At 42.9% G+C, this 25068-nt stretch overlaps 1 protein-coding gene and 1 long non-coding RNA gene across 10 annotated transcripts in view; one reads left to right on the top strand and one right to left on the bottom strand.

Moving 5' to 3' along the window:
• Positions 1-25068, top strand: part of LOC122222224 — a 54292-nt gene that overhangs the window by 25643 nt on the left and 3581 nt on the right. Inside the window, exons 5-13 of one of the 8 annotated variants that reach the window (XR_006203663.1) lie at positions 324-407; positions 1659-1787; positions 1884-1970; positions 6265-6595; positions 7788-7838; positions 8147-8299; positions 11138-11362; positions 15282-15421; positions 16259-16327. This is a non-coding gene — a long non-coding RNA (uncharacterized LOC122222224). The other 7 variants (XR_006203659.1, XR_006203664.1, XR_006203657.1 and 4 more) reach the window with 7 other exon arrangements.
• Positions 17164-25068, bottom strand: part of LOC122222221 (neuroendocrine protein 7B2) — a 65131-nt gene continuing 57226 nt past the window's right edge. For both annotated transcript variants that reach the window (XM_042942494.1, XM_042942493.1), the window contains exons 5-6: positions 21428-21481; positions 17164-17741 (exon numbers count right to left, since the gene is read on the bottom strand). In XM_042942494.1, coding sequence (XP_042798428.1) covers positions 17646-17741; positions 21428-21481 — 150 coding nt within the window. In that variant the 3' untranslated portion in view covers positions 17164-17645. The remainder of the gene's footprint in view (positions 17742-21427; positions 21482-25068) is intronic.

Genomic DNA, 25068 nt, shown 5'->3' with positions numbered 1-25068 from the left:
ACTCCTTCATTTTCTGGCATAAAAAGTTTGGATCATCTGCTATATAATTCCTCATTCCTTTTTTTTTTTCCAGTTTATTTTTTTTCTTTTTTTTTTCAATATATGAAATTTATTGTCAAATTTGTTTCCATACAACACCCAGTACTCATCCCAGTACATCCTCCTCTGTACCCATCACCCACCCTCCCCTCACTCCCACCCCTCCTCATTCCTTTTTAAAAGAAAGACAAAAAATGTAAACCGTGGGCTCTTCACTGCTCACGTCAGAGCAATACAGGAGTGCTTAATATAAACTAACCATTTGTCTATTAATGTTTGTAAAGAACTTCACAGACGTATGGCATTTGGGACACACTCTCTAGAGAAATGTGCCTTTGAAAGAGGAACAGAGAAGGAAGAATCCAATGGTAAGAGAAATTCCCTTATACTCATATCCAGAATGTGAACGGAAATCTCCAGGGTGAGCCCTGAGATGCATTTCCCCCTATGTTGAAGGCCCTTTCCAGAGACTGGGTAGCCTTGTCTGTAATGTTTGTTTCTATACTGTATGTTACTTGCCTATGTGGTAAGAAGGAACAATAAAAAGGACAAACTTTGGACTGGTCAAAAAAGCAGTGTGTCCCCAGATACTGGCTTCCAGATGATCTCCCAGAAGTCACTCACACGCAGTGCGGCGTTCCTGATGAGTGGTCACCCCACCAGTCTGAGTGGTGAGAGGATCTGAGGATCTCTCAGGGGCATACATACATCTTTCTGCCCACAAGCCCACCATGTTGTAAGGAAGTGCAGGGCTGAGCACAGGACAGGCTGTTAAAAACTGTAAAGCATGATGGTTCTTAGTCACAGTGTCAAAGAGCCAAAGAAAAAAATCTGCCTGAAAATAAATCATAACCATTCTTACAGCAGCTACTTGGCTCACCAAAGCAATCCGTGAACGTCTGTGGACGGATTAGGATGTACTTTCCCTAGACAAATCTCTGTGGCCACATCTCAGCACCAGCAACCTCAAAAAGCCCGTCTAGCCAAAATTTCAGGATGTTAGCCTGAGCTCCTTGATATGTCTCCAGTATTCCTTGAAGGGAAGAAAGGGAGGAGAGAAGGAAGGCAGGGGAGGGAAGGAAGAAGGGAAGGGAAGGGAAGGAAGCAAATCCTTTCAAATAAGAAAGACAAATCATTTCAGAAATCAGCAGCTTCTCTCAATAGGTACCTAAGCTTTAGCTCTGTCATCCTAAGCATCTATTTTGATAGCACTTATTACTATGTGAGCTCTGTGCTATCAACCTAGGGGAAAGAATTTTGCCACCAGGGAGAATTTCTTTTTTTTTTTTTTATGAAGAAGAATTTCCGAGTGAGAGTTTGCTTTTGATGTAAATATTTGATACAGGTACAAAGTTGCACAAATACAGCAAAAGATGTCGAAGGAACTGGAGGCTGAGCGATCAGTATCCTCTCAGCCTCACTCTCTGCAAATCCAACACTTGAGCCAAACAGACTATTCCCTGAGCACAGACCCCAGATTCCCACCCCCCACGCCTTTGCTCTGCCTGCTCTCTCCACTTGGGATATCCTGTCCCCTCTCTTCCTGTTGAATCCCTCCTCTTACTTCAAGACCCTTCGGGATTTTCTCTGATTCTTGTCTTATTTTTGCTTTATTTTAGTTACATGTGTAGTTGACATTTCTTCTTCACTGAAGGTGGACTGTGTGAGCTCTGGTACCATTTTTTTCCTCATCCTTGAGCTCACAGTAGGTCTAGTGCAGCGTCCTGCACAGACAAGATGCTCACTTGGTAGGTGTTTGTGAAACTGGAAGCGGGGATTTTAAAGTAAAGGAGGCTGAGTTGAATCATAATGAAAGCGCTCCAAATCTCCTATTTCCCCTTCAGGCTTCTGTTTATCCTATCACCTATGGGAGCTGCCTCCGAAGGACCAAGTGCTAGAGCCCATCCACGACGTGGCTGCTGGTGTTGGCAGTTCAGTTACTTCCGTCTGTCTCCTCCCTTCACTGCTGCCCTCCCAGGCTGGGTCACTGTCATTTATCATCTGGATGGCTGCAGTGGCCTCTTCGCTGCTCTCTTCAGTCCCACTGATGCTGGCACACAGCTGCTGGACTAAACTTTTTTCTTTATTTACTTTGAGAGAGAGAGAGAGAGAGAGAGAGAGAGTGCATGAGCAGGGGTGGGGCAGAGAGAGGGAGAGATAGAGAATCCCAAGCAGGCTCATAGTTCGTGGGGCTCAGACTCAGGAACTGAGAGATCACAACCTGAACCAACACCAAGAGTCGGACCTCTGAGCTGACTGAGCCCCCCAGGCGCCCCTGGTCTAAACTTATTAAATCACTTACGAGATGATGCCCTTCCCTTGCCAAAAACCCTTTCTCCCTAGCTCTTACAAAACTTTGAAATGATTCGGTTTTTTAGTTGGCTTTGTGTTCGTCTGTATACCCCACATGCCTGCGAGTTCTGTGGGGCCAGAGCCATGTCTGTCTGGGGTACTGTCCCCCTGGCCTCTAGCACTGGACTTGGAATATAGCAGATGTTCACAGACATTTGTTGGGTGAATAGATAAACATGCAGAATTGTTATTCTCCTTCATGTTATCAGCCTTGCTCTATCTCCCACTTTCCTTGTCCCTGCTTCTTATGTCCACACTTGGGCTAGAACTCACTCGGAAAATGACCAGGATGGGGCCCTGGATCTGAGTCTTCCAGCAGAACTGCTGTCTTTAGTTCTGTTGTGGAATCAGAGAACACATCCCTGTGCTCTGTGTGTGCCCCACCCAGTAAGGAACAGCCAGCAGTAAGGATATAGACTCGCTCTTGGAAATTCCACCATATCCCTAGCAACTTCTCTTGTAAAACCAATCATGAGACCACATTCTGAAGACCCCAGAGAGGTGAGGAAGCTTCACGGCCAAATAAGATAATATCCACTCTGCTAAAAAACGCCATGGTAACTTTTGGTGAAAATTTGATAATGCACTATTCCCCTTGTGCTTCTGAGAGATCTTAAAGACTTGTGGACAGATATTTTCGCTCAGCATGGTGACGTAGAGCACAAAAGATAAAGGCGATATTGAATGAAAGAAAGAACATTTATGTATGTGGCCAGGATTGATACACATTTGTGCCACTGATTTGATTGCATACTTTTTTTTTTTTTTGAAAAAGTGTCACATAACTAGCCAAGTCCACATTTAGGGCACTCATAGCTCCAAATGCCTCTTTGTTGTTGTTATTATTATTATTATTATTATTATTATTATTATTTATTGATGGAGACCTAAATATCTCATCATAATTCATCTTGGGGGATACACGGTGTGGCAGCGGCATTTTACCATGGTTGTTGTGACTTCTGAAAGCACAGCTTCAAACCACAGGAGTATCTCATGGCCATCTAGGAGGGGGTGGGCTGGTTAGGAAGGCCTGGGGTCTCAGAAATAAATGCAGGTGACACCAAAGCATTTTTTCAGATCTGGGAGGATTTTCAGAGACTTGTTGTGGCTGGTGTAGTTTTGCAGCAGTTTCTTCTGTTCCTCTGTTCCACCCCCTTCTCTCCTGGCCCGTTATCTTCACCCGTTCTCATGCTACCTGCTTGCAGCTGTGGCCATTGTTTCCCGCCAGAGGACCATGTATCTGAACCACTTAAAAAATACTTGATTCTCAGGGCTTGCTCTAGACTACTGAACCAGAATTTCCTGGGCTTGGGCCCAAGAATCTGTATTTTTGCAAAGCCCTTGAGATGATTCTGACAAGTAGCCAGGATTGGGAATCACTGGTGTTGTGGAAAGAATTCTTTTTGCACCTAAACTCAACCACCAATAACTACCTAAGCAGCTTTAGACAAATCAATTGTTGGGCCATCAAGAAAACAGAAGAAATGACACATTATTATTAATAGAGTTGTTTACTCTCTCCCACGTGTATTTAATAGGCTGAGTTAGTTAATACTCTGCTGTTGACCTAGAAGCTTCCCAGAGTCATTTTCTGAAATAGTGTTTAGCTTCCTCTTCTGTGTTTAATTCCTTATGAAACTTGGTTTCTCCCTTTGTCAGTCACCAAGCATAAGGCCATATGTAGACGAATCACGAGACCATCATGCCATGTGTTCTAAGAGCCTTCCAAGTTCACTGCTACAAGAAACACTCAACATTTAATGCATATTGTTTCTTGATATCTCTTTCCAAATTGCCAGTACAGTTTCCATTTCTGGGAAATTACATAGACATGTCTGGATCCAACTCTTTTATCTTTGCATTTCCAACTGCTCTGTTTTCCTTCTTTCTTCCCATCAAATTCTCATATTTTGACAGTTTTAAGACCAGCTCTTCCTTGATCTTTTCCTTCCTATAATATATTGAATTGAAATGAGCCCATTCTCCTTGGTGTGCCTTCTCTCCAAACACAAAATACTCTGAAGTTCAGATTCTCTTTTTGTGAGCGGGTTAACATCACAAAAAGTTTGTGGTTTCATCCATCATAAACAAGAGTGTTTTAAATGAACTCTGCTTCTTTTCTCCAAGCATCACAGAAAGGTTGGGACACAGTGAAATGAATTTTGAGTAAGAAAGAAAAGTTACTTATTAAAAAACAGTGGTGATAAAAGTATGTAAATTGATTCAGTAGAAAGAATTTGTAAAATGCTTTAACTTAAAAGGGAAGTACTCTTGTAGGCATCCACAATGAATCAGAAGGAAAACACTCCAGTCTCTTGAAAAAGCTGTTTACTCTGTCAGTGTTGACAAAATGTATCCAAAAAAGCTCTTTCTGCTAAGAAGTGGAGGAAGAAGGCAAACTGCATGTGAAAGCATTTGATCACATTTCATTTGGGAATGTTACCGTTTCACTTGTGTAACCAGTTGATCTGAGCATATTAACATAGTATTAGCTGCTGACAGTGTTTTGTATTGAGCGCATTCATTTGTAAAAATAGAAGAAATACTATATTTACATTTTCAATCCTTTTCTTTATTAGAAAAAAAAAACCACTGCAATGTGGTTTGAGTTGTGAATCCATTGAAGACATCTTTGATGAATCAATAGTCAAGGCATATGTAAAAAGTGATTTGGAAAAATTTCTTGTGTGTTGTTGGGAGGGGGTGAGGAGGAATAGGCTGTTGGGGCATCTGTCCATTGTCTTTCTGGCTCTTCCACTGGCCCCTTTCACTTTCTAAGTTCATCTGCTGTTACAATAAAAATAACCCCATCTTTCTTATGCAACCTCATTCCGAGTTCTCTAGGATACGATTGACTAGTTGCAAAGTAACATGACCTTACTGAATAACTGGAACCATCTAAATATGATGCATTAGTCCCCATCAAACCCTGGAAAACAGCATCATTCAATCTGAAAGCTTCCAAAAGCTGTACAGGACAAATCAGCTAAAAGTCCAATTCAAAAACCAACAAAAATAGAAAACCAAAGTATAGTGAAAAACTGGAAAAGGAAAAAAAAAACTAAACTAAAAACTGACTCCACCTTCATCTTTTTGTTCATGCCACTGTATGCGAGATGGAAAATGGTCCCATGTCAACACTCTGGACAAAGCTTGAGTTTCATTTACATCCCTGCTATAATTACTCATTTTCTTCAGAACCTACTTTATCACATCAAGTAAGAGGGTTTGTTTCTTTTTTTGAAAAGAGAGTAATCTCTGAAATTTCATCATCTACCATCTTACCACACTTTCTCCTTTGAAGTTGTTATCAAATGGTGCATTAGAGGGACGCCTGGGCTGCTCAGTCAGTTAAGTGTCCGACTTCTGCTCAGGTCATGATCTCGCGGTATGTGAGTTCGAGCCCTGCATCGGGCTCTCTGCTGTCCGTGCAGAGCCCGCTTCGGATCCTGTTTCCCCTTGCTGCCCCTCTCCCGCTCGCGCGCAGGCTCTCTCTCTCTCTCTCAAAAATAAATAAACATTAAAAAATAAAAAACAAAATGCTGCATTGGTGAACTGAGATCAGAACAACTAGGCTAGACCTTTGACAGAGCATTCAATTTACCTGTGCTTCAGTTATGGAAAATCTAATTTCCCTGGTTATATGCTTTAGACAAAGTGGAGAAGGAAAATATGATATGGACTACCTTCACTTCTTAGAATAGTAGTTTATTAATGCTGACTTAGATTTGTGTATCTATCATAATCATAGTTAACATTCAAGCCCTTCTCGTATATTAACATTGTGGTAAGTACTTCAAATCTTGGACATGGTCAGCTGGCACACAATACTTACTTCCATCAATTTCTATGTTCCTTTTTGTGTTACAGGGGCTAGAAAACTAAAAATTACATTGGCTGATTCCCTGGCAACTGGGATTCTGGAAGCACTAAAACACCAAATAAATACACTCCCACACAGTTTTGAAGATGAAAAGAGGAAAACTATTTTTCTGCTAATGTTTCTGCTATGAGAGACAGTAGCTGCAGGCAAATTCAGCATTCCTGTTGGGACAATGGCCTTGAGGGTATCATACATCAGTCCCAGCAGTGTGATCAGCCAATGCACCCTGATCTCTGATGAGTCCCAGCTACGTTGGAGACCAGTTAAGCCCAGCTGTGGGTCCCTGCCTCTTGCTCCTCCCTGTCGTCAAATAATTTTGTAAGTGCCCAATTCCTTGTATTAAATCACTTTTCTCTGGAGTATTCAGAGCAAAGAATTTGTTTCTTGCACTGAAATCTGACTAATCCCAAATTTGGTATCTAAATCAAAGTTTAGTATAGGTGCTGTATTGCAGGGAATTTCTCCTCACATCAGTTTGATGAGGCAGGTATTACCTTTTTCCAGATGTCGAATGAAAGAACTAAAACCCAGTGAGATGAAATAACTTACTCAAGGTCACCCAACTTGTAAGCAGCAGAACTCAACGTCAAATGCAAATCTATTTACAAAGTTTTTGTGCCTAACTACTCTGCTAAACTGTGATGGTACAGGATCAAGTACATAACAATTTGCACATAGATAGCTAAAGATTTATTTGTGTGTTTTGCTACAAACTACATGAGGGAAGAGTCAGTGTCGTGGACATCTTTGTATAAGACACCCAAATCCCAGAGCATGGCTCAGTATTTGGCATCTGGAATAGGTCCTAGGTAAGTTACTAGTGAAAGAATAAACGAATGAATAAATGAACGTCATTGTGATGAATCCTACCCAGGAAAGTGACACTAAAAAATGAAACATTCCTATGATGCCCTGCTTGTGGATAAATCACTATAAATTGCCAAATTGGTTTATTAAGATGTTTCTCGCTCTTCGTGTGTTCAATTGCCTCTGCTAAGAACTATTACAAGCATTTTTATGTTTCCTGTGTATACATTTTTGGTTTCTGTGGGTTTCTGCTTATTGACAAGCTGTACTGCCGTATTAATTTCATTAAACAGTAGAATAGTCAGTCTGTTAGAAGGAGTTTGTAGGTCTATCTCATTCCAATCTGTAGCACCTCTTTTCCTAAAAGAATCTTTCTTTATAACTTCTAAGTCAATGTTTCTAAACCCAAATTCAAGAGCACATTTCCACTAGAATCTTTGTAAACACCCTGTCTTTGCTTACAAGCTTCAGAAGCCAAGATGCGCCATCCACAAATCTCTTGCCAGTTTTTGCCATGGTTTCTTCTGTGCCCATTAGCAATCAAGTTTTCTTTCAATAAATAGTTATGATAATTTTGGCCACCCCCTTCTTGCAGGGCTGGTGGCCACCAAATCTGCTATATCGTACACATTTTCTTTTAATTGCCAAACTGAAGTGTATTTTAGGAGGAAATTTGATCCATATGTTTCTGATTCATCCACAGTGAAGTCACCAGACTGTTTGGAGGGAACAGCCTGACAGCCACAAAGTCTTGGTAAAGTCTCTCTTTTCCTTTAGAAACAGGAAGTTAAGCATACAAAACGCCAGCACCTCAAGTTTTGCTGTGTTTAGGCTGCTAGAAAACCCCGGGCTTCAGGGAATGTTCCTTTTTCAAGAGATATGCCTCTTCAAATGGGTCTGGCTTTTGGGGATCTCGTGAATGTCCTGGGAATTTTGTCGGGGGGAGGGATGGAACTGAATCCCCTCACTGACTCTTCCTTGGGGCTGTCTTCCTGGGCTGTAGGCAAGGTCCCCATTGACTGGCCAACGTTTCCCAAAGTCACTTCGTTCTAATTCCCAAAGCTGTTGCCAGAGCACGTGATACAGTTAAAGGCGGCCTATGCCCTGTGTGCTGCTTACATGCTTCCGGGACGTTCCCATGGTCAGAGGCTCACTGGCAGATGAAAGCCTGTGATGTGACCCAATGCTGAGCCGGCCCACAGATTTGCCCTCAAGGTAAGCAGGACCACTACAGTGGTCTGGTCTAGTTCTCTAATAAATAGGTCATGCACAGCTATCCCTGGAGTGCAGCAAATTGAAGCATTTGGCTAGAATTCTGTGCCCTGACATTTCTTAAGTGCTGCCATTTGGGCAGTGACTCAGGAAAGAGGGGGGAAGTTCTACTGGCTGGTGTTAAAAGGACTTGAGAATCATATGTACAACTTAATGCCAATACGTCAGCTGTACCCAAGTAAGAGGCAATAATACTCCCCTTCCTTCTTTATACATAGTCTGGGTGATCAACCTTTTATGACTTCTTTATTTTTTAATTTTTTAATAATTTATGTATATTTTAATTTACATCCAAGTTAGCGTGTAGTGCAACAATGATTTCAGGAGTAGATTCCTTAATGCCCCTTACCCATTTCGCCCATCCCCCCTCCCACAACCCCTCCAGCAACCCTCTATTCTCTATATTTAAGAGTCTCTTAGGTTTTGTCCCCCTTCCTGTTTGTATATTATTTTTGCTTCCCTTCCCTTACGTTTTTATGACTTCTTTAAAACCTCCCACAAAGTTCATTCATTCAGAAGTTAATGCCTTTGTCAGGCCCTAAGCAAAGTACCAGGATAGAAAGAAAAATGAGGCACAATCCATGGTTTCAAAGAGTTTATAATCCAGTAGAGTGAGGCAGACACATAATAAGCAAATGAGTATCAAGTAGCAGAGTGTATAGAGGGGAAGAGTGTCCAAGAGATCTAACCTCAAGTTCCAACTCTGCCACTTACTAACTGTGGAGTCTTGGTTAAGTCATGTAACCTTTTAGCTTCAATTGCTTCCTGGAAAAAATGTGAGGAAGGAGGATTCAATGAACCACATATATAAAACTTGCTCTGTGTATATAGTAACTCTTATTGTTATGCCCTGCTGCAGAGACTGGAAGTATGTGTGAGGTCTCATATCACAGAGGAGAGAAGAGAGACAGCACTACCTGTTCTGGGGGAAAGAATGACCTCTGACCTCAATGTATATCTAGGTGAAAATTGCTGGGAAGAATGTCTACCCATTACATTGGAGTTCATATTCTCCCAGACTTAAGCCTAAATATTCTGACATAATGAGATCAAGATGGCACACAGAGCCAACACTGAGTCTGCCTAGCTTTACAAATAGCTCTTAAGGCAGGGTGCCTGGGTGGCTCATTCAGCTGAGCCTCCGACTTTGGCTCAGGTCATGATCTCCCGGTCTGTGAGTTTGAGCCCCGCGTCAGGCTCTGTGCTGACAGCTCAGAGCCTGGAGCCTGCTTCGGATTCTGTGTCTCCCTCTCTCTCTGCTCCTCCCCCACTCATGCTCTCTCTCTCCTTCAAAAATAAAAAAAACATTAAAAAATTAAAAACGACAACAACAACAACAAATTGCTTCTCAGGTTCATAAGGCCCGGAATTTCTCTGTGCCCTGAACTTTCATTATTTCTAGTTCCCTTGCTCTCCCCTCTTCTATTCTTTCTTGTCCAGATTATAGACTTGAACATCCTCTGGCCTTGTCTGCACACTGTCCCCAGGGATCTTTGTAAAATATGAGCTTGATAATGTCCCTACCTCTTATAAAATCCTGTTGGGACTCTCCACACCCTTTAGTGTGGCCCATAAGGCTCTCATGGCTCTGCCTCTGTCACCAGGCTTATCTCTTAGCTTTCCTTGGCGTATTACCTTTTATGCTACTTCCAAACTGAACCCTGATGCGTGCTATTGTCTATAGTTTTGCACATTCCTTCACGCTTTTGATTTATTCATTTTTCTTTGCCTGAAGCATTTTGCCTTCCATTCTCCCTCTTGGTTTTGAAAACCTCTTCGAGACACAGCTTCCATTCTCCCTCTTGGTTTTGAAGGCAAAATGCTTCAGGCAAAGAAAACCTCTTTGAGACCTTCTGGCTTCCTTTCCTGATCCACTCATTCTGGGTTAGCTGTCCTTTTGTGGGTCTTCAGAGTATCTGCACAGATTCTGCCATGACTCCCGCTACCCTCTCAGGCTCTCTGCATTGTGGGTTCCTTGGGCTCATAAATCATTTTTGTCTCCCCACCTGGCACAGTCATGACACATGAGGTATTTGTGAATGAATCACAGAACCTCAGAAAGAATCTCAGCTATCTTCCACTTGTATGTGCAGCAATGCTCTCTCTCAAGAGTCAACTGGTTGCCCAATGAAAGGGCTGTTTCAAATGCCAGCTTCTCTAGTATGGCAGAGGCCAGTGTTGTGGGAAAGGGCATAGCTAGACCTAGTCTGGTTTTGAGTGGTCCTTGAAGAGAGAGTGAGGGAAGAGGCTGGTAAGGTGGCACGTATTGGAGCAGTTCTACATGCTCCTGGAACGGGATTGTACTCTAGAAAGCAGCTGTGACGGTGAATTCAGCACGTTTTAACTTCATAGCACGGTTCTGGAGCCCCACGGCAGCCATCCTGGGATGTGAGTCTAGATAAATATCTAAACATTAAGCAAGGTCAAGTTTCACCAGTAATGCTATAGGCAAGAAATACCTGGGGCGCCTGGGTGGCTCTTTCGGCTGAGCATCCGACTTCGGCTCAGGTCAAGATCTCCCGGTTTGTGATTTCGAGCCCCACCTCAGGTTCTGTGCTGACAGCTCAGAGCCTGGAGCCTGTTTCAGATTCTGTGTCTCCCTCTCTCTCTCTCTGCCCCTCCCCCACTCGTGTTCTGTCTCTCTCTGTCTCAAAAATAAACATTAGAAGAAATAAACATTAAAAATTTTTTCTTTAAAAGAAATGCCCGTAGTTACTGACGGTGCTCAAGCAATCCTTGCTCCCCCCACTCCAGACTGATGATGTTTCCTACGGTTCTTAGACAATTGTTTGGAAGAGCCCTATGGAAGGAGATTCTGGACCACCTGCCAGGCATGTACCTGAATGATTATTGAAACCATAAAAGACCACGTATTTATGTTGATTGCACAGAGACGAGGAACCCAACAGCCCACCAGGTGCTCCTTGCCATTTGGATGCTCTCGTGGATACTCCTCAAACTATGTGTCTGCCGACTCCCAGCACCATCACTAGAAAAAGGCTCCAGGTAAGATTTCACTAAACTGGTGCAGTTCTTGGGTACAGAAAAAAAGCAGTGACTATTGTGTTTCATCTTGCTTCAATTTTGTGGTAATAATGAGATCACTGGATCTAGAAATGGAGGCTTTCACAGATGTGAAATTTGCTAGGCTTTGAACAGGAGCTCCTACAACATCCTGCCCAACCCTACCCCAGCTCAGCAACCTTGAACTCCATCGTCTTTGTTTACCACTCCTTGTAACTCGCAACGCCCCCTCCCCCGAAATGTGGACCTTTTCACACAGCCTTGGCTTCATTGGTTTAGCTTTATTGCTGCCACCTTCCCATCTCTTGGTGGTGCTTCTCTCCCTGCACACTTACACCTACATCAGTATTTTCTATAAGTCTTTGAATGAAAAAACCCCCCAGGAACAGTGCTCTCAACGATTTTCAACCCACACCACTTACTATTTTTTCTTTCTTTTCTGTGCATGCCCACTAGCCAAGTAGTAAGTGTAATGGTTAACTACACCCTTCCCTCACCCACCACCCCCTGAGGATTCTGGCGTCCGCTCCATAGTCCTCCCTGGAGGACTAACTTCCTCTAGCAGATAATCTACCTGACATTTGCTATTTAAAAAAAATATTTCTGTTTTCTTGGCTCCCTTGTCCCCCTGGGCCAAGGCAGTGGCACCTTAGTGATCACTATGTGATGCTGTGGCAGATACAGAACTGGAGACTTCTGGTCCCAGACCCCATGCCTTGGGCTATGACTGTTATCTGTGACATTTCTCAGTGAAGCTTGGTATCTCTGAAAGTTTCAAAGGAAGGGGGAGGAGGAAAGAGTGGTTCTGGTGCCTTTTGTATCTAGCTGGGCAAATAGGAAATTTGGTCTACTTTCTCTCTCCTAGCAGCAAGAATGGAGGAAATTCTCTTCTAGAATGTTCCCAATGTAAACGCCTCCAGTGCTAAGGCTGTGTGTCTTCCTCATGCTGTGTAACTGCTCCCCAGGGCCTCCAGCTGGCTGTGCGCACAGCGGGAGTTCTATCAGGTCTAATGGTTGATGATGCTGGCACATTTGCCTTACATTGTGGCCACTGTGCTCAGTATTCTTTTTTCTTCTTTCTTTCATCTTCTTTAGTTCTGTGTGTGTGTGTGTGTGTGTGTGTGTTGTGGATAGGTGGCAGGGAGAAATATAAACAACCTTCCTGTTGTCAAAGATCCTTGGCTGGAGCGTTGCAGATAAACAGACCCCAGAGGTGAGTTAATAACCCTTCCAGCTCCCAGGAAAATTGGTGTGTTTCTTCTGTGGATCCAGCCCAGACTCCCCCAGAAAGAAATGGCCTTTTTGCATCCATCAGTCTTATGAAGGTCCCCCTTCTTTACTGCTTCCAGTCACCTTTCTCTTTCTATGACAATCCCTTCTCCTCCCACGGACTCTGACCCATCACCACCGTTACCACCAGATTGTCTCTTCCGTGGAACCCTCTGCTAGGTCCCTTCACAACACTCCAGGGAAATTCTCTTCATTAATCTTCCTTTTTGCTTCCTCACCTTTTCCATAGCCTTATCCAGTAAAGCGGTATACCTTGTCCGATGTTGTTATTTCTAGGTCAGTGCTTACCATACATAACCTACTCGTAAACCATTAATTGTGTCTGTATTGTAGAAAATTTCAAGTAATCACAAATGTAGAGATAGAAGTACAACGAATCCCCATGTACCTATGAGCCAGCTTCAACAAATATCAATTTAGAGACAATCTTGATTGATCTATACCCCCAATACCCCTCCTACCATCACTACCACTGGATTATTTTAAAGGAACTCCAAGACATTTTACCATTTTATCTATAAATAATTCAGAATTTATCGCTAAGAAATAAGGGCTCTTTTTAGAAAATATAGCCATAATACCACGTAAGCCTTAAATAAACCAAATATCCAGCCAGTCATTAGTCAATTGTCTCATCAATGTTTTTTTTTGTTTTGTTTTGTTTATTTATTTTTGAGAGAGACAGAGACAGAATACGAGTTGGTTAGGAGCAGAGAGAGAGGGAGACACAGAATCTAAAGCAGGCTCCAGGATCCGAGCTGTCAGCACAGAGCCCAATGAGGGCTCAAACTCATGAACCGTGAGATCATGACCTGAGCCAAGTCGGACACTCAACTGAGCCACCCAGTGCCCCACATCAATGTTTTTTTAATTTGATTTGTTTGAGTCAGGATACTAATAAGACTCACACATTGTATTTGGTTTGTTATGTCTCTTAAGTCTTTTAAAATCTATTAACAGTGGGGCACCTGGGTGGCTCAGTTGGTTAAATGTCTAACTCTTGATTTCAGCTCAGATCATGGTCTCACTGTTCATGAGTTTGAGCCCCGAGTTGGGCTCTGCACTGACAGCACAGAGCCTGGTTGGGATTCTGTCTCTCTCCCTCTCTCTCTCTCTCTGCCCCTCCCCTGCTTTCATTTTCTCTCTTTCTCAATATAAATAAATAAGCATTAAACAAAATCTGAACAGTTTCCACCTCCTTGTTTTCAATTCCTAATATTTATTCATTGAAAAATGCTAGGTCACTTGTCCTGTAGTCTCCATTCTAGATTTTGGTGATTGCTTCTCAGCAGTGTGTTTAACATGTTTCTCTCCTCTCTGTGCTTACTGTTGACAGGGAGTTAAATCTAGAGTTTTAGGTTAGATTGTTTTGACAAGAATATTTCCTTGACATTGTTTCTTATTAATCACACCAGGAGGCATATAATAACCATCTCTTTTTGATCTGATTGACCAGTGGGTTCAGGTGCTGCTGGCCTGATCTAACCATCAGGAATTAACTCTTGGTTTTTCACCCACTGGTGACGTCATTGATAGTGGTTGACCACGAAGATCTCTTTTGGAAATCTACACGGGAGAAGTTTTTCTGTCCTCTTCTTTCTTTCTCAAGGACCCCTCATAACGAACATTTATATTCCTTAGTGACTGCCAACATGGCTCACACTGCTACTCTCAACAGCGATTTCTAACCTTTTGAGGGTCACAGATCCCTTTGAGAATCTAGAACTTCGTAACAAGAAATAAAAATGTGTAGGCACATAGCATTCCAGTTAGTGTCAGAATATCCTGGCTCTCAGTTTTACCCTGTACTCTACAAGCTTGTGGTGGAGCTTTGACTTTGTACAGAACTTTGGTACGCTGACCCCCTCTAACGTGAAGACTTTACCTCCCACATTGATGCTTCTGCCTTTTGTTCCCTGACCTCATGGTTTTTCTACTTCTCCCGAGTCCATTGATCTTTAGCTCCACGCTATTCTGACTCCTTTTTGTAGTTGTCCCAACTGAGACATCATTTACCAGCACTTGAAAATTTTCCTTTGTCAAGAATCCAAACTCATCGTCCCCCTAACTGCCAACTCCTTGACTTTATTTTTGGTCCACATCATTTCCTACATTCTCTTGACCTCTCGGATCACTGGTCTTGGCTCAACCCATAACAAAGGCTCAGATCTCAAATGGGACAACTCTGTTTGCTTTCTCTGGTGTTTTAGGATCTTTGACTTCTTGATGTTCCCCCATGAGGCTCACTCCCGTGTCTGTCCTCTCTGCTTTTCTTCCCAAGGTGCTGAGAGTGGCTGGATAAGGTTACCACACAATGCTGACAGGGTCCTTATAGATTCAGACTAAATTAAGTTGGTGTCAGGGCAGTTCCCCCACTTCCATTCAGCTTTTCCTAATCCTCTATTTCTGTGCTACTCAGATGCTGTTCATGGACCAGCAGCATCAGCATCACCTTACAAGAAATGCCAAAATCTGAGGCCTACCCTGGACCTACTGCATCAGAGTGTGCATTTTTAACAATATTCCCCCAAACGCATCATATTTACATTAAAAATCAAGAAGCATCATGCTATCTGTTCCCCACATTGGTTGTTCTACATTTTTCTCCCAGTGCTTAATTCTTGATTCCCCTGATGGATGATTCTATCAGTCAAGGTCCAATAAGGAAAACAGAAAACATTCTAAAGATTTCAAACAGAAGGAATTTAATATAGAAAACTGGTTACACGGGTGATGGAAGAGCCTACTAGGGTAAGTGAAATAACCCAGAGATTAACAATATGGCAGAGGCCATGGCCTCCTGGAGCCGCTGGGACCAGGGGAAGAGGCAAGATGGCTGGAGCCATGCTCACCTAGCGGGAGATGGGCCCTTAAGGGGAAGATGCAGCTACGGAGACAGAAAACAAATTACCTTGTTTTCTGCCATCTCTCACCTTTACTCTCCTCTCCGTGACCTCATATTAAATGCAGGCAGAGGTCAGCTGACCTGGGAGCCTTGGAAACCCAGTCTGTCATTCAGACAACAGGGGAGGGCTAAGAACCCATCTGAGGGCAACTGGGCCAAACACAGGCACAGTGACCTTATCTCCTCCTGCTTTGCCTATGCTTCCTTCCTCGGGGCCTCAAAACATCTTGTAGCCATTTTTCCTTCCTTTTGTCCAACCTCAGAAAAAGAGGTATCCTTTGGTTTTTCTAAGAGAGTTAAAACTGAAATGAAAAGTAACTACATGCCCACAAAACACAAGATTCATAGGGTAAGCCCTCCCAGCTCTGTACGGCTCTAGAACGCGAGGGAACTATCTTTTTGGAATCAGGTGGCGAGGGTGCTGCTGAAATCATGCTATGAGATGTGGCAAAACTGCCTGCTGATGCTCTCTAGAAAAAAATGCCTCTTGCTATGAAAAAACGTGCCAATACCTTTCTTGGTTTTTATAAGTGATAGTAACAGACTCCTGTGTTAACGAAGGCAGTCAAGCTGTTTCTATTAGATAAATCACTGGCATTTAGACTTAATGTGCACTCAGTAAAATTAAAACCAAGAATGATCTTTCTCCTCAGTGCTTTCTCACTGCTGTCTCCCTTTTATAGACCAGGAAATCGAGGCCAATGATAGCAAAGCCTGAAACTGTTGTCTTCTTTACAGTGAAGAGTTGTAAAAGGCATGGAAACAACCTCACCAGTGAACTGCATCCTGCCAGCCTTCCACTGAATTGCCTTTCTGGCTTGGGAGGACTCAGCTGGTTGAAAATTGCACATCTTTTCAGAAATAGGCAGGGGAGCGTGCCTGCATCTGTAGCTCTGAACTTTATTTTTTTTTTTTTATTTTTTATTTTTATTTTTTTTTTTAAATTTTTTTTTTTCAACGTTTTTTATTTATTTTTGGGACAGAGAGAGACAGAGCATGAATGGGGGAGGGGCAGAGAGAGAGGGAGACACAGAATCGGAAACAGGCTCCAGGCTCCGAGCCATCAGCCCAGAGCCTGACGCGGGGCTCGAACTCACGGACCGCGAGATCGTGACCTGGCTGAAGTCGGACGCTTAACCGACTGCGCCACCCAGGCGCCCCTGTAGCTCTGAACTTTAAAAGCGGAGTGTCGCTGACCGACCTATTCTGTGCTCATGGAGAGACGTCTTGAGACCTGGATTACATACTCTGATGCCTGAGGAATGGGTGGGGTCAGTCTGAGCCCCCGAAGCACCCACAGAGCCCAGCTCTGTGCCTGGCATGTGTTAGAAACCCAGTATTTGCTGAATAAGACACAGTAACTCAAAGCCAAAGACCTCAGTCATCATGCACTGCTTGCTCCACTTCCAGATTTTTGTGGAAGCCCAGAGTCTCAGTCCTACCACGTGTAAAATGGGGATAATACTACCAGCCCCACTTACGTCACAGCATTAGTGTTAAGATCAAATGAGATCGTGTTGTGAGTTTGTTCTAGCAAGCACGTAAATTGTTTTTATAATGATCTAAATAAAAAAGCCTCACCCACCAAGGCTTGCATACACATTTATTAAGATGTAGGCAAGTGAAATGTGTCCGCTCCTCCTCTTGAGTACAACTTTCTTTATTGATGTGTAACAATGCCCAAGGGCTGGGTGAACTACATAATCAAAATCAAATGCCAGCTTTCTACAGACTTGGCCAAAACAGCACAGCCCAAAACACCATTTTAAATTGCAAGAAATCTGAGGACATTTCATTCATAGTCTTGCTTTTTACTGTTGTTGATATATACACCTTAATTTCAATGCCCGTTGCAGATCCACATTTAAAAAGAAAAGAGCTCTTATTCTAATTTGGTAGAAAGCAGAGCTATCGGTGTGAAGGACAATGCAATATCAAAATACAGCTGCTTTTCATCCATACTAGTCTAAATTAGAAACATGCTGCCATTCACAGGGGCTCTAATAACACGTGCACGTAAGCAGTACTGAGGCCTACGGGCCGTGTGGGTTTCTACCCAGCATCCTCACCCTACTCTGGGTCCTCATCCTCATCTGAAAAATGGGGGACCGACTTCTTTGCGACAACGTTGTCCAGTCTCTGTCCTCGTAGATATGGATTGATACTCTGGAAAAAAAAAAAAAAAAGTTTGGTATTATACCTGAACATCAGATACAGACATCTCACAAAAGAAAAGACGTGAGTGAGAATTGTGTCGGGACTACTGGGTTAAAAACAAGGTAACAGTGGTACCTACCACCTACCACATGATTATTTCAGTGCATCTTCAAAATCTCAGTGGCCTGAGAAACACTGTTTGACTGACAGATGTCTTTAATTGTGTCTTGCACACAACCGAAGAGTTCTTTGGCACAAAGCTTTGGAGTGAATCAGCTAACAATTTCTCACTACAACTTAGATACCAAGCCCCATATGAAATAAAATTATTGTTCTATGGCCTTATTTAGTGGAAGAGAGAATGTGAAATGCATTAAAGTATATTTTATAAGAATGTTCTAAAGAAGGCAACAGATCAAGTAGGAATTAGTGTCTGTAGACTGGTCATAGGACATCCTGTTGCTGTATTGATTTTTACATGCTACCTAATTCTTCCATTCTACCTAAAGAGGATTCATCAGTGACCCTAGCAATCATTTCCACCTTCAAGTTCAAAAGCTAAAGAAAAGAAGTAAGCTCTGCACAAGGTGCCTTTACTTTGGACTCAAGACTTTGAAATCTCTCATCTGTTGCTATTCTGAATGAGTCAAGGTTTTTCCATTCCTTCTTTAATACATATCCACTTTTTGAGGTTTGGATTTGAACTAGTAATTGGAGCTTTATAACATAGTATTTACCAAGCAGAAAAAATTTCGAAAGTTTTGGAAGGTATTTGTTTATTGAAGTCCCCTTCCAATAACTGGACAAAAATATAAGCAAGAGGCTGTAGTTACAAATGATCATCCATCCCAAGTCCCCATGAATGAATGGAAGCAGTTCACAGGTGGGTCTCTCTAGACAAGGGGACATTGTCTGCCTTGGCTCTTTTGAAGGGTGATCAGATCATTCTCCGAAAGAGATTTTGTAAAAGTCCTTCCACATTCTGACAGCTAAATGCATGAATCATGAAAGGCCCAACTCATCCAGCAAAAATGCATTACAAACTGAGAATTACAAAGTGTGCAACGTCCTCATATCTGAAAAGTGACACGTCACAAAAACATAGTACTTCGCTGGGAAGGCATCTTTAACATGTTTAAAATAACTAAAATGCTTTCTACATCAGAGATTGTCAACGAGAATGGCCTGGCCGACTCCAGAGAGTCATATTAAAATTTCCGGGTAGGTGACGCGAGCGTGCACTGAAGAAGTGTACTCAATATCATAAATATCTTTATTGTTTTTTAGCAACAATATTTACCTGAAAATTCTAAGCCATTAAAAAAGGATATGAGATTTCCATATTTATCAAATATGGGAATAAAAGGTTGATAAGCTCTTTAAGTAAGATAAATAGTAGATCTCAGATATTAACAAGATCCATCTTAATGGTTAAAGTTTGCAAAGGGGAGTTGACTTTCTACTCATGAAGCAAGTGGAATTCAATTAGATTTAAGCAAATACATAAAGTTACATAAAACTACCTGGGGGTCTGTTGTAACTTTGGGGAGAATCCCTCTGGGTAAAGGGACTTTCAAAGGAGCAAGTCCTTCTGCCTAGACCCAGAAAATGGCAAATACTGGGGGGTGGGGGTTGGGGGGGGAGTAAATTAGTGAGGAAGCAAAAGGAGCAATCACTTGAACTTTTTTGATAAATGTTCATCAGTATTGAATCCTATACTTAAAAGGAATAATAATAATAATGATACTTGATTTTAAGTATACTCTGAAGAACTCAAGGCACTTACGTATCTATCTCCTCTCTTGGGTGAGAGGGAATGGCTAGGTTACAGAGAGAACATTTTTTTTCCCATTTCATAACTGGAAGAACCATTGGGAGCCTTGGAAACCCACAGCAGATACTGAGCTTCACTGGAGAAAGCCTTGGTGATGGGTGCACTTGAGCAGGTGATTAAACTCTTCAATCAATGGGAGCATCGCATGAGGCCTGATGGCAGGGGAAGCAAGTTCTGTGTCCCCGAGTCCCCAGGGGGCCAGGATTTATGGCATGACCATGGGTTTTTGTAGATGTCTGAGAACAGGAAGAATTTGATACGACTGGGTCAAAATGACCCTTATTTTCATAAATTCTAGGCCTTTCCTGTGTGGAGGAAGTTGAGACCAAAGTACAATCCTTTATAACATGTGTCCTAGCCAGAATTCTGAGTTTTGGTAATCACTGGTCTCATGGAAAAATGACCTAAATCCTGACCCACAGTCACTAGCCGAATCAGGGTACAAGGAACGGTGAGCCAGGAAGTAGAGACAATTAAAGCTTCATGCTAAGTTTTTCATTTTGGGCCGGTCATTGGTCTTATTTGGAAATGTTCTTGTTGTGCCATGGGGAGATACTCGAGCCATCTTACCGGTAAATTATGTGTATTCTGAGGTCCTGAAATAGAATTTCTTGATGTTCTCTCAAGACCACATTACACCCTTCAGACCCTTCCTGTCACCATTTGCCACTGGAAGCTGTAATCACCCAAGAAAAACCCCTAATAACCCTGCTAACTCTCCAAAGAAGATTGGTTTCCAGACAACTTTGCTTCTCAAAACTGGCCACGTGTCAGGCAGCAGAGGGACTTGGAACTTTCTGTTGCGGGGGCCCGTGAATTAATGCCGTGTCCAGAAGATCTATGCCTTCTCAAGCACTCGGACTGGATTTGGCAGAACTGTGCAGAATGGCCACAACTACCACTGCCCAGATTCCCAAACTTTGCCGAGATCCAGGCACTTGCTGTTTTTAAGAAATAGTGGCCTTGAGTATATGGTTTGGTTTGTACATTTAACTAATGTGGTGACTACATGGCACTTTGCTATATAATAACAGGACTTTAACTTTTTCCTCCACCTGGTCAGAGGAGGAGAGGAGGGGGTTGCCAGGCACTTCTATCCACTAGAGCACCAGTGGGTTGTCAGAATAGTCACTGATCACTTATTCAGTCTCGCTGCCATTCAATACATTGGAAACCCAAAGCAGACTTGACATTCAGCTTTACAAGAGGCAACACCATAGTGGCTCAACGCACAACACCCAGACCAACATCCCACCATGGGCAGCCCTGAGATGGTAAATAAGGAAGCCGGCAGCAAATTCACCAGTCGGCAAACAAATGTAACAGATGAAGAGCGTTTCACATCAATTTGTGCCAAGGCTGGGGAAGGGGGCTGGGCTAGGTGAAGAAAAGCTATGTAGGAGGAATGAGGTTTGTTCATCTCATCCTTTGCCCCTACATTCCTTCAAAATTATTGCCTGGAGCTTGCAGTTCAGCAAGCACGTCCTTGTTCCTGTCTTTTGTGTTTACAGAATCAGTGCAGATGTGTGCACAGCTGCCCCCAGCGACCCAGAGCCCCTCTAAGGAAAGACACCCTCACATGCTCCCCGAATTCCCACACCCACGGGAGGGACGCTACACCCATTTCACAAATGCAGTGGAGGTGGTGGGATCACCACACAACAGCCCTCCACTCAAAACCATGTGCCGAGTCGTGGGGGGCCCACCCCAGAAACCAAGAGCGTGGCCCTCGTTCCACGGGACCCGAGTTCCGCCCTCCCAGGATGGCTCATGAAAGGCCTCTGCTACTTTCCGACAACTGAGGGGGCACACTCAGAAAGCTCCAGGCATCCCACCAGCAGCTCAGCCAGCCACACATTACCCTCCGCTTTCGTGTCTGTCCTCCCTTCATCTTCTCGTAAAGGAGTTTCTTGTTCTAGAATGGGGAGAAAAGAAAACACGAACGCAGAAGTTATGGATCAGATTTGGTGAACGTCTATTTTAGAAGCGATACTTGGTGTGTCCCCCTGGATATTTGCACACACATATTTTGGAAACAAAGTTAGATGAAAGGAATGTCGCGTCAGAAAGACAGACCACAAGAGAAAGACTGGTGGTTGTGTAGCTTTTAATAAAGTTCTCTGCAATGCCCCGAGGCACACCAGTGTCACCAACAATCATATAAACAGGAAAATACGACATTCTAAAACACAAGAGGCACTGGAAACTCAGCTCCTCACTTTGAACAGCCTTTGTTTAAAACAAACAGTTTTATCTCATTTTACTTTTGTATCCAACTCCCTTTTTATGAGCTGTACACATAAACTGTTCTCTAGAGGAGTGTCTGACTATTAATAACAATCCTCTATGTAAATAAATGAGACATCCTGACTTCTGCAACCTTTCCTCCTGTGGCTTAAGTCAGTGCCCCCAGTCAAGACAATCGGAAAACCATTTGGTCTATAACATTTTTAATAGAGTGAACCTTTTAAAAACTGCCAAAAAACTTCTTGGCAGAAGGAAAGCTATGTTGGGGGAAGAAAAAAAAAAAACAGGCTCTGTTACCACAGTTTGTATAAGTGTTTCCACATATTGCTGTATTTCAAGCACACAGTGGATTTAAATGAGCTCTAGACTATCAGACACAAGTTCCACAGGTTTCCCTACTGAGATTATAAAAGACAGAACACTTAATCTGAAGGCAAAATGGGAGAAGGGGTATTGGGGGGACTTATTTGTGTTTTTTTTTTTCATCCAAAGGGAAATAATGCATAAAAGAGATGATTGCATCTTACTCTAAATAAAATATACTGCCATTGATTTTTTTTTTAAAGAGATGACAGAGTTCTGTTAGGGACCAAGTTTATACAACACTTGTATCCTCTGAACTGTTTTGGATATAGAGATTTTTTTTTAATGGTACATTTGGAAATACAAAGGACAGATGCCAAGAATGAGCTTCATCATTTTCATGTTCATTAAAATCTACCCCACCCGCAATTTACAATGTGGATCTCTTGCCCAACCTCAACTATGCAGGGAGGCTGCACCAGGGAGTGAAGGATCTAGAGTACCCAATAGGCCAATACTGGCCACAGCCTCGGTCTCCTGCTCACTTGGGAAACTGGTCAATCTAATATTAGAAGGGAGAAAAGGCAGATGTGCAGATCACAGTCTCAAAGAACGAGCACATCGCCGGGAGGCTCATTCTTGTCCTCTGGAGTTGCATTTCTGTGGACGTAACAACTCCTGTTGTGCAGAGAACATCTGGGAGTTTGCACCAAGGCTGGGGAAGGGCTCTGGGGGCTGGGAGGTCAGGACAGAGGCTCTTCATGTGCACCATCAGGTTCATCTGCCTGTGTGGGCAGGAGCACAGGGGGCCCAGAGCTGGAACGAGGGGGTGGGGCAGCTGGTCAACCGTGGGTGGCAAACTTCCACTGTACCACCCGGGGGGTCAAGGCAGCATCGATTCAGTTCAACTCCTTCAGAAGGCTGTGGGGCATGGGAGTGCACGCTGGTGCAGCCACTCTGGAAAACAGTATGGAGGTTCCTCAAAAAACTAAGAACTACCTACCACCCAGCAATTGCACTACTAGGCATTTATCCACGGGATACAGGTGTGCTGTTTTGAAGGGACACATGCACTCCAGAGTTTATAGCAGCACTATCAACAAGAGCCAAAGTATGTTAAGAGCCCAAATGTCCATCGATGGATGAATGGATAAAGAAGATGTGGTATATATACACAATGGAGTATTACTCAGCAATCAAAAAGAATGAAATCTTGCCATTTGCAACTACGTGGATGGAACTGGAGGGTATTATGCTAAGTGAAATTAGTCAGAGAAAGACAAACATCATATGACTTCACTCATATGAGGACTTTAAGACAAAGAACAGATGAACATAAGGGAAGGGAAACAAAAATAATATAAAAACAGGGAGGGGGACAAAACAGAAGAGACCCTTAAATATGGAGAACAAACAGAGGGTTACTGGAGTGGTTGTGGAAGGGGGGATGGGCTAAATGGGTAAGGGGCACTAAGGAATCTCCTGAAATCATTGTTGCACTATATGCTAACTAATTTGGATGTAAATTTTAAAAAATAAAAAATAAAACAAGTTATATAAAAAAAGAGAAGGTTGTGGGGCAGATTATACCAATAAGAACCTTCATTTGAAAAGAAATGCCAAAGGTTTACCAAGTTGTCCTCCCAGAGACAGTCCCTGGGTTTCCCCCTAAGAGCCAGGGTTAGGATTAGCTGGATGAGAGTTTCCCATCCCTGCATGAAAGTGGCTGGGGCATTCCTGACTAGCCCTGCTATTACTGTATGGATGTGAAGCAAGGGCTGCAGGTACAGTGTGGGGGGAAAGAAGTATACAAAAAGAATGAGAAGAAAACAGCCTCCTCTCCTGATACCCATTCCTTGTAGACAGGGTAGGGATGGGGGAGCGGTGAGCCTGTTTTCCATGTGAGTAGCAGGTTTGAGTTCACAAAAAGGGCTTTCTATTGTGCCATCAAGATTTTGGACAACTGCCCAGATCTTGGTTTCAAATTCCATTCCTAAATGGAACCAGGGAATGGAGAATGTCTGAATCCAGGGCTAGGGCAGGGAAAGTTTAAGGATCAATGGAGTTGAAACATCTAATTGTCCCATAAAGTAAGAACGTGCTCAAGAAGTGATGAGATGTGTCAAAGGGAAAGAGAAGCCAACTTGGAGACTCCTGCTGGCTATATCTAGGACAGAGTGAATGCCAAAATAAATAATTGGAATTAACCAATCCATACTGATAATAAATAAACAGATTTTTAAATAAATGAATGAATAAAAGGGGGGACTGTTGTTTAGAGTCAAATGGCAACCAGTAAATGCAGAATGAGTAATAGAGTTTAAAAATCACTGTTTTACAAGTACCATGGTTATGACTAATTTTAGCGAGTATCATCGATGAAGACTAAGATTGTTGGTTGAAAGTTTAATGGGGACCAAACATTTATACAGTTGCAACGTACCTCCCCACAGATGATTAATTTCAAAGGGGGAAAAAAACAGTAATTTTACACTTGAGAAACCCGGCAGGCATCACTTAGAACAAGTCACCAATTCTGGGACAGAGTGACATCATGTGCCTCCCGATGTGAAACACTAAGAGGAACATATCAGAAAGGCAGAATTCAAACCTAATCACATGGAAACATGAGACGAACCCAAAGTGAAGAGGATTCGACTCTTCAGCTGTGTGAGGTCCTGAAACACAAGGAAAGGCAGAGAAAGTCCTTGCTTCTTGTTCCTCTCATGGAGTCGGCTCTGGCCATGATCAGCTGGTTCCATGGGAGAAAGAGACCCTAATCACCCAGCGGGCTGAGGAAAAGATATGAAAAGCGCTTGGAAAGGAGAAATATTTGCTTTTCAAGAGAACTTTTTCCTAAGCAGCAGTCAGCGATTACTGTGTGAAGGAGGAGGTGACTGACACCCACAATAGCCGCCTTTGGGTATAGACACTCCACACTGGGGGCACACA

Source organism: Panthera leo, chromosome B3 (assembly GCF_018350215.1).
Source record: "Panthera leo isolate Ple1 chromosome B3, P.leo_Ple1_pat1.1, whole genome shotgun sequence".
Classification (NCBI taxonomy): Eukaryota; Metazoa; Chordata; class Mammalia; order Carnivora; family Felidae; genus Panthera; species Panthera leo.
Note: the sequence above shows the minus strand (reverse complement) of the source record. Positions and strands in the feature narration are given on the sequence as shown.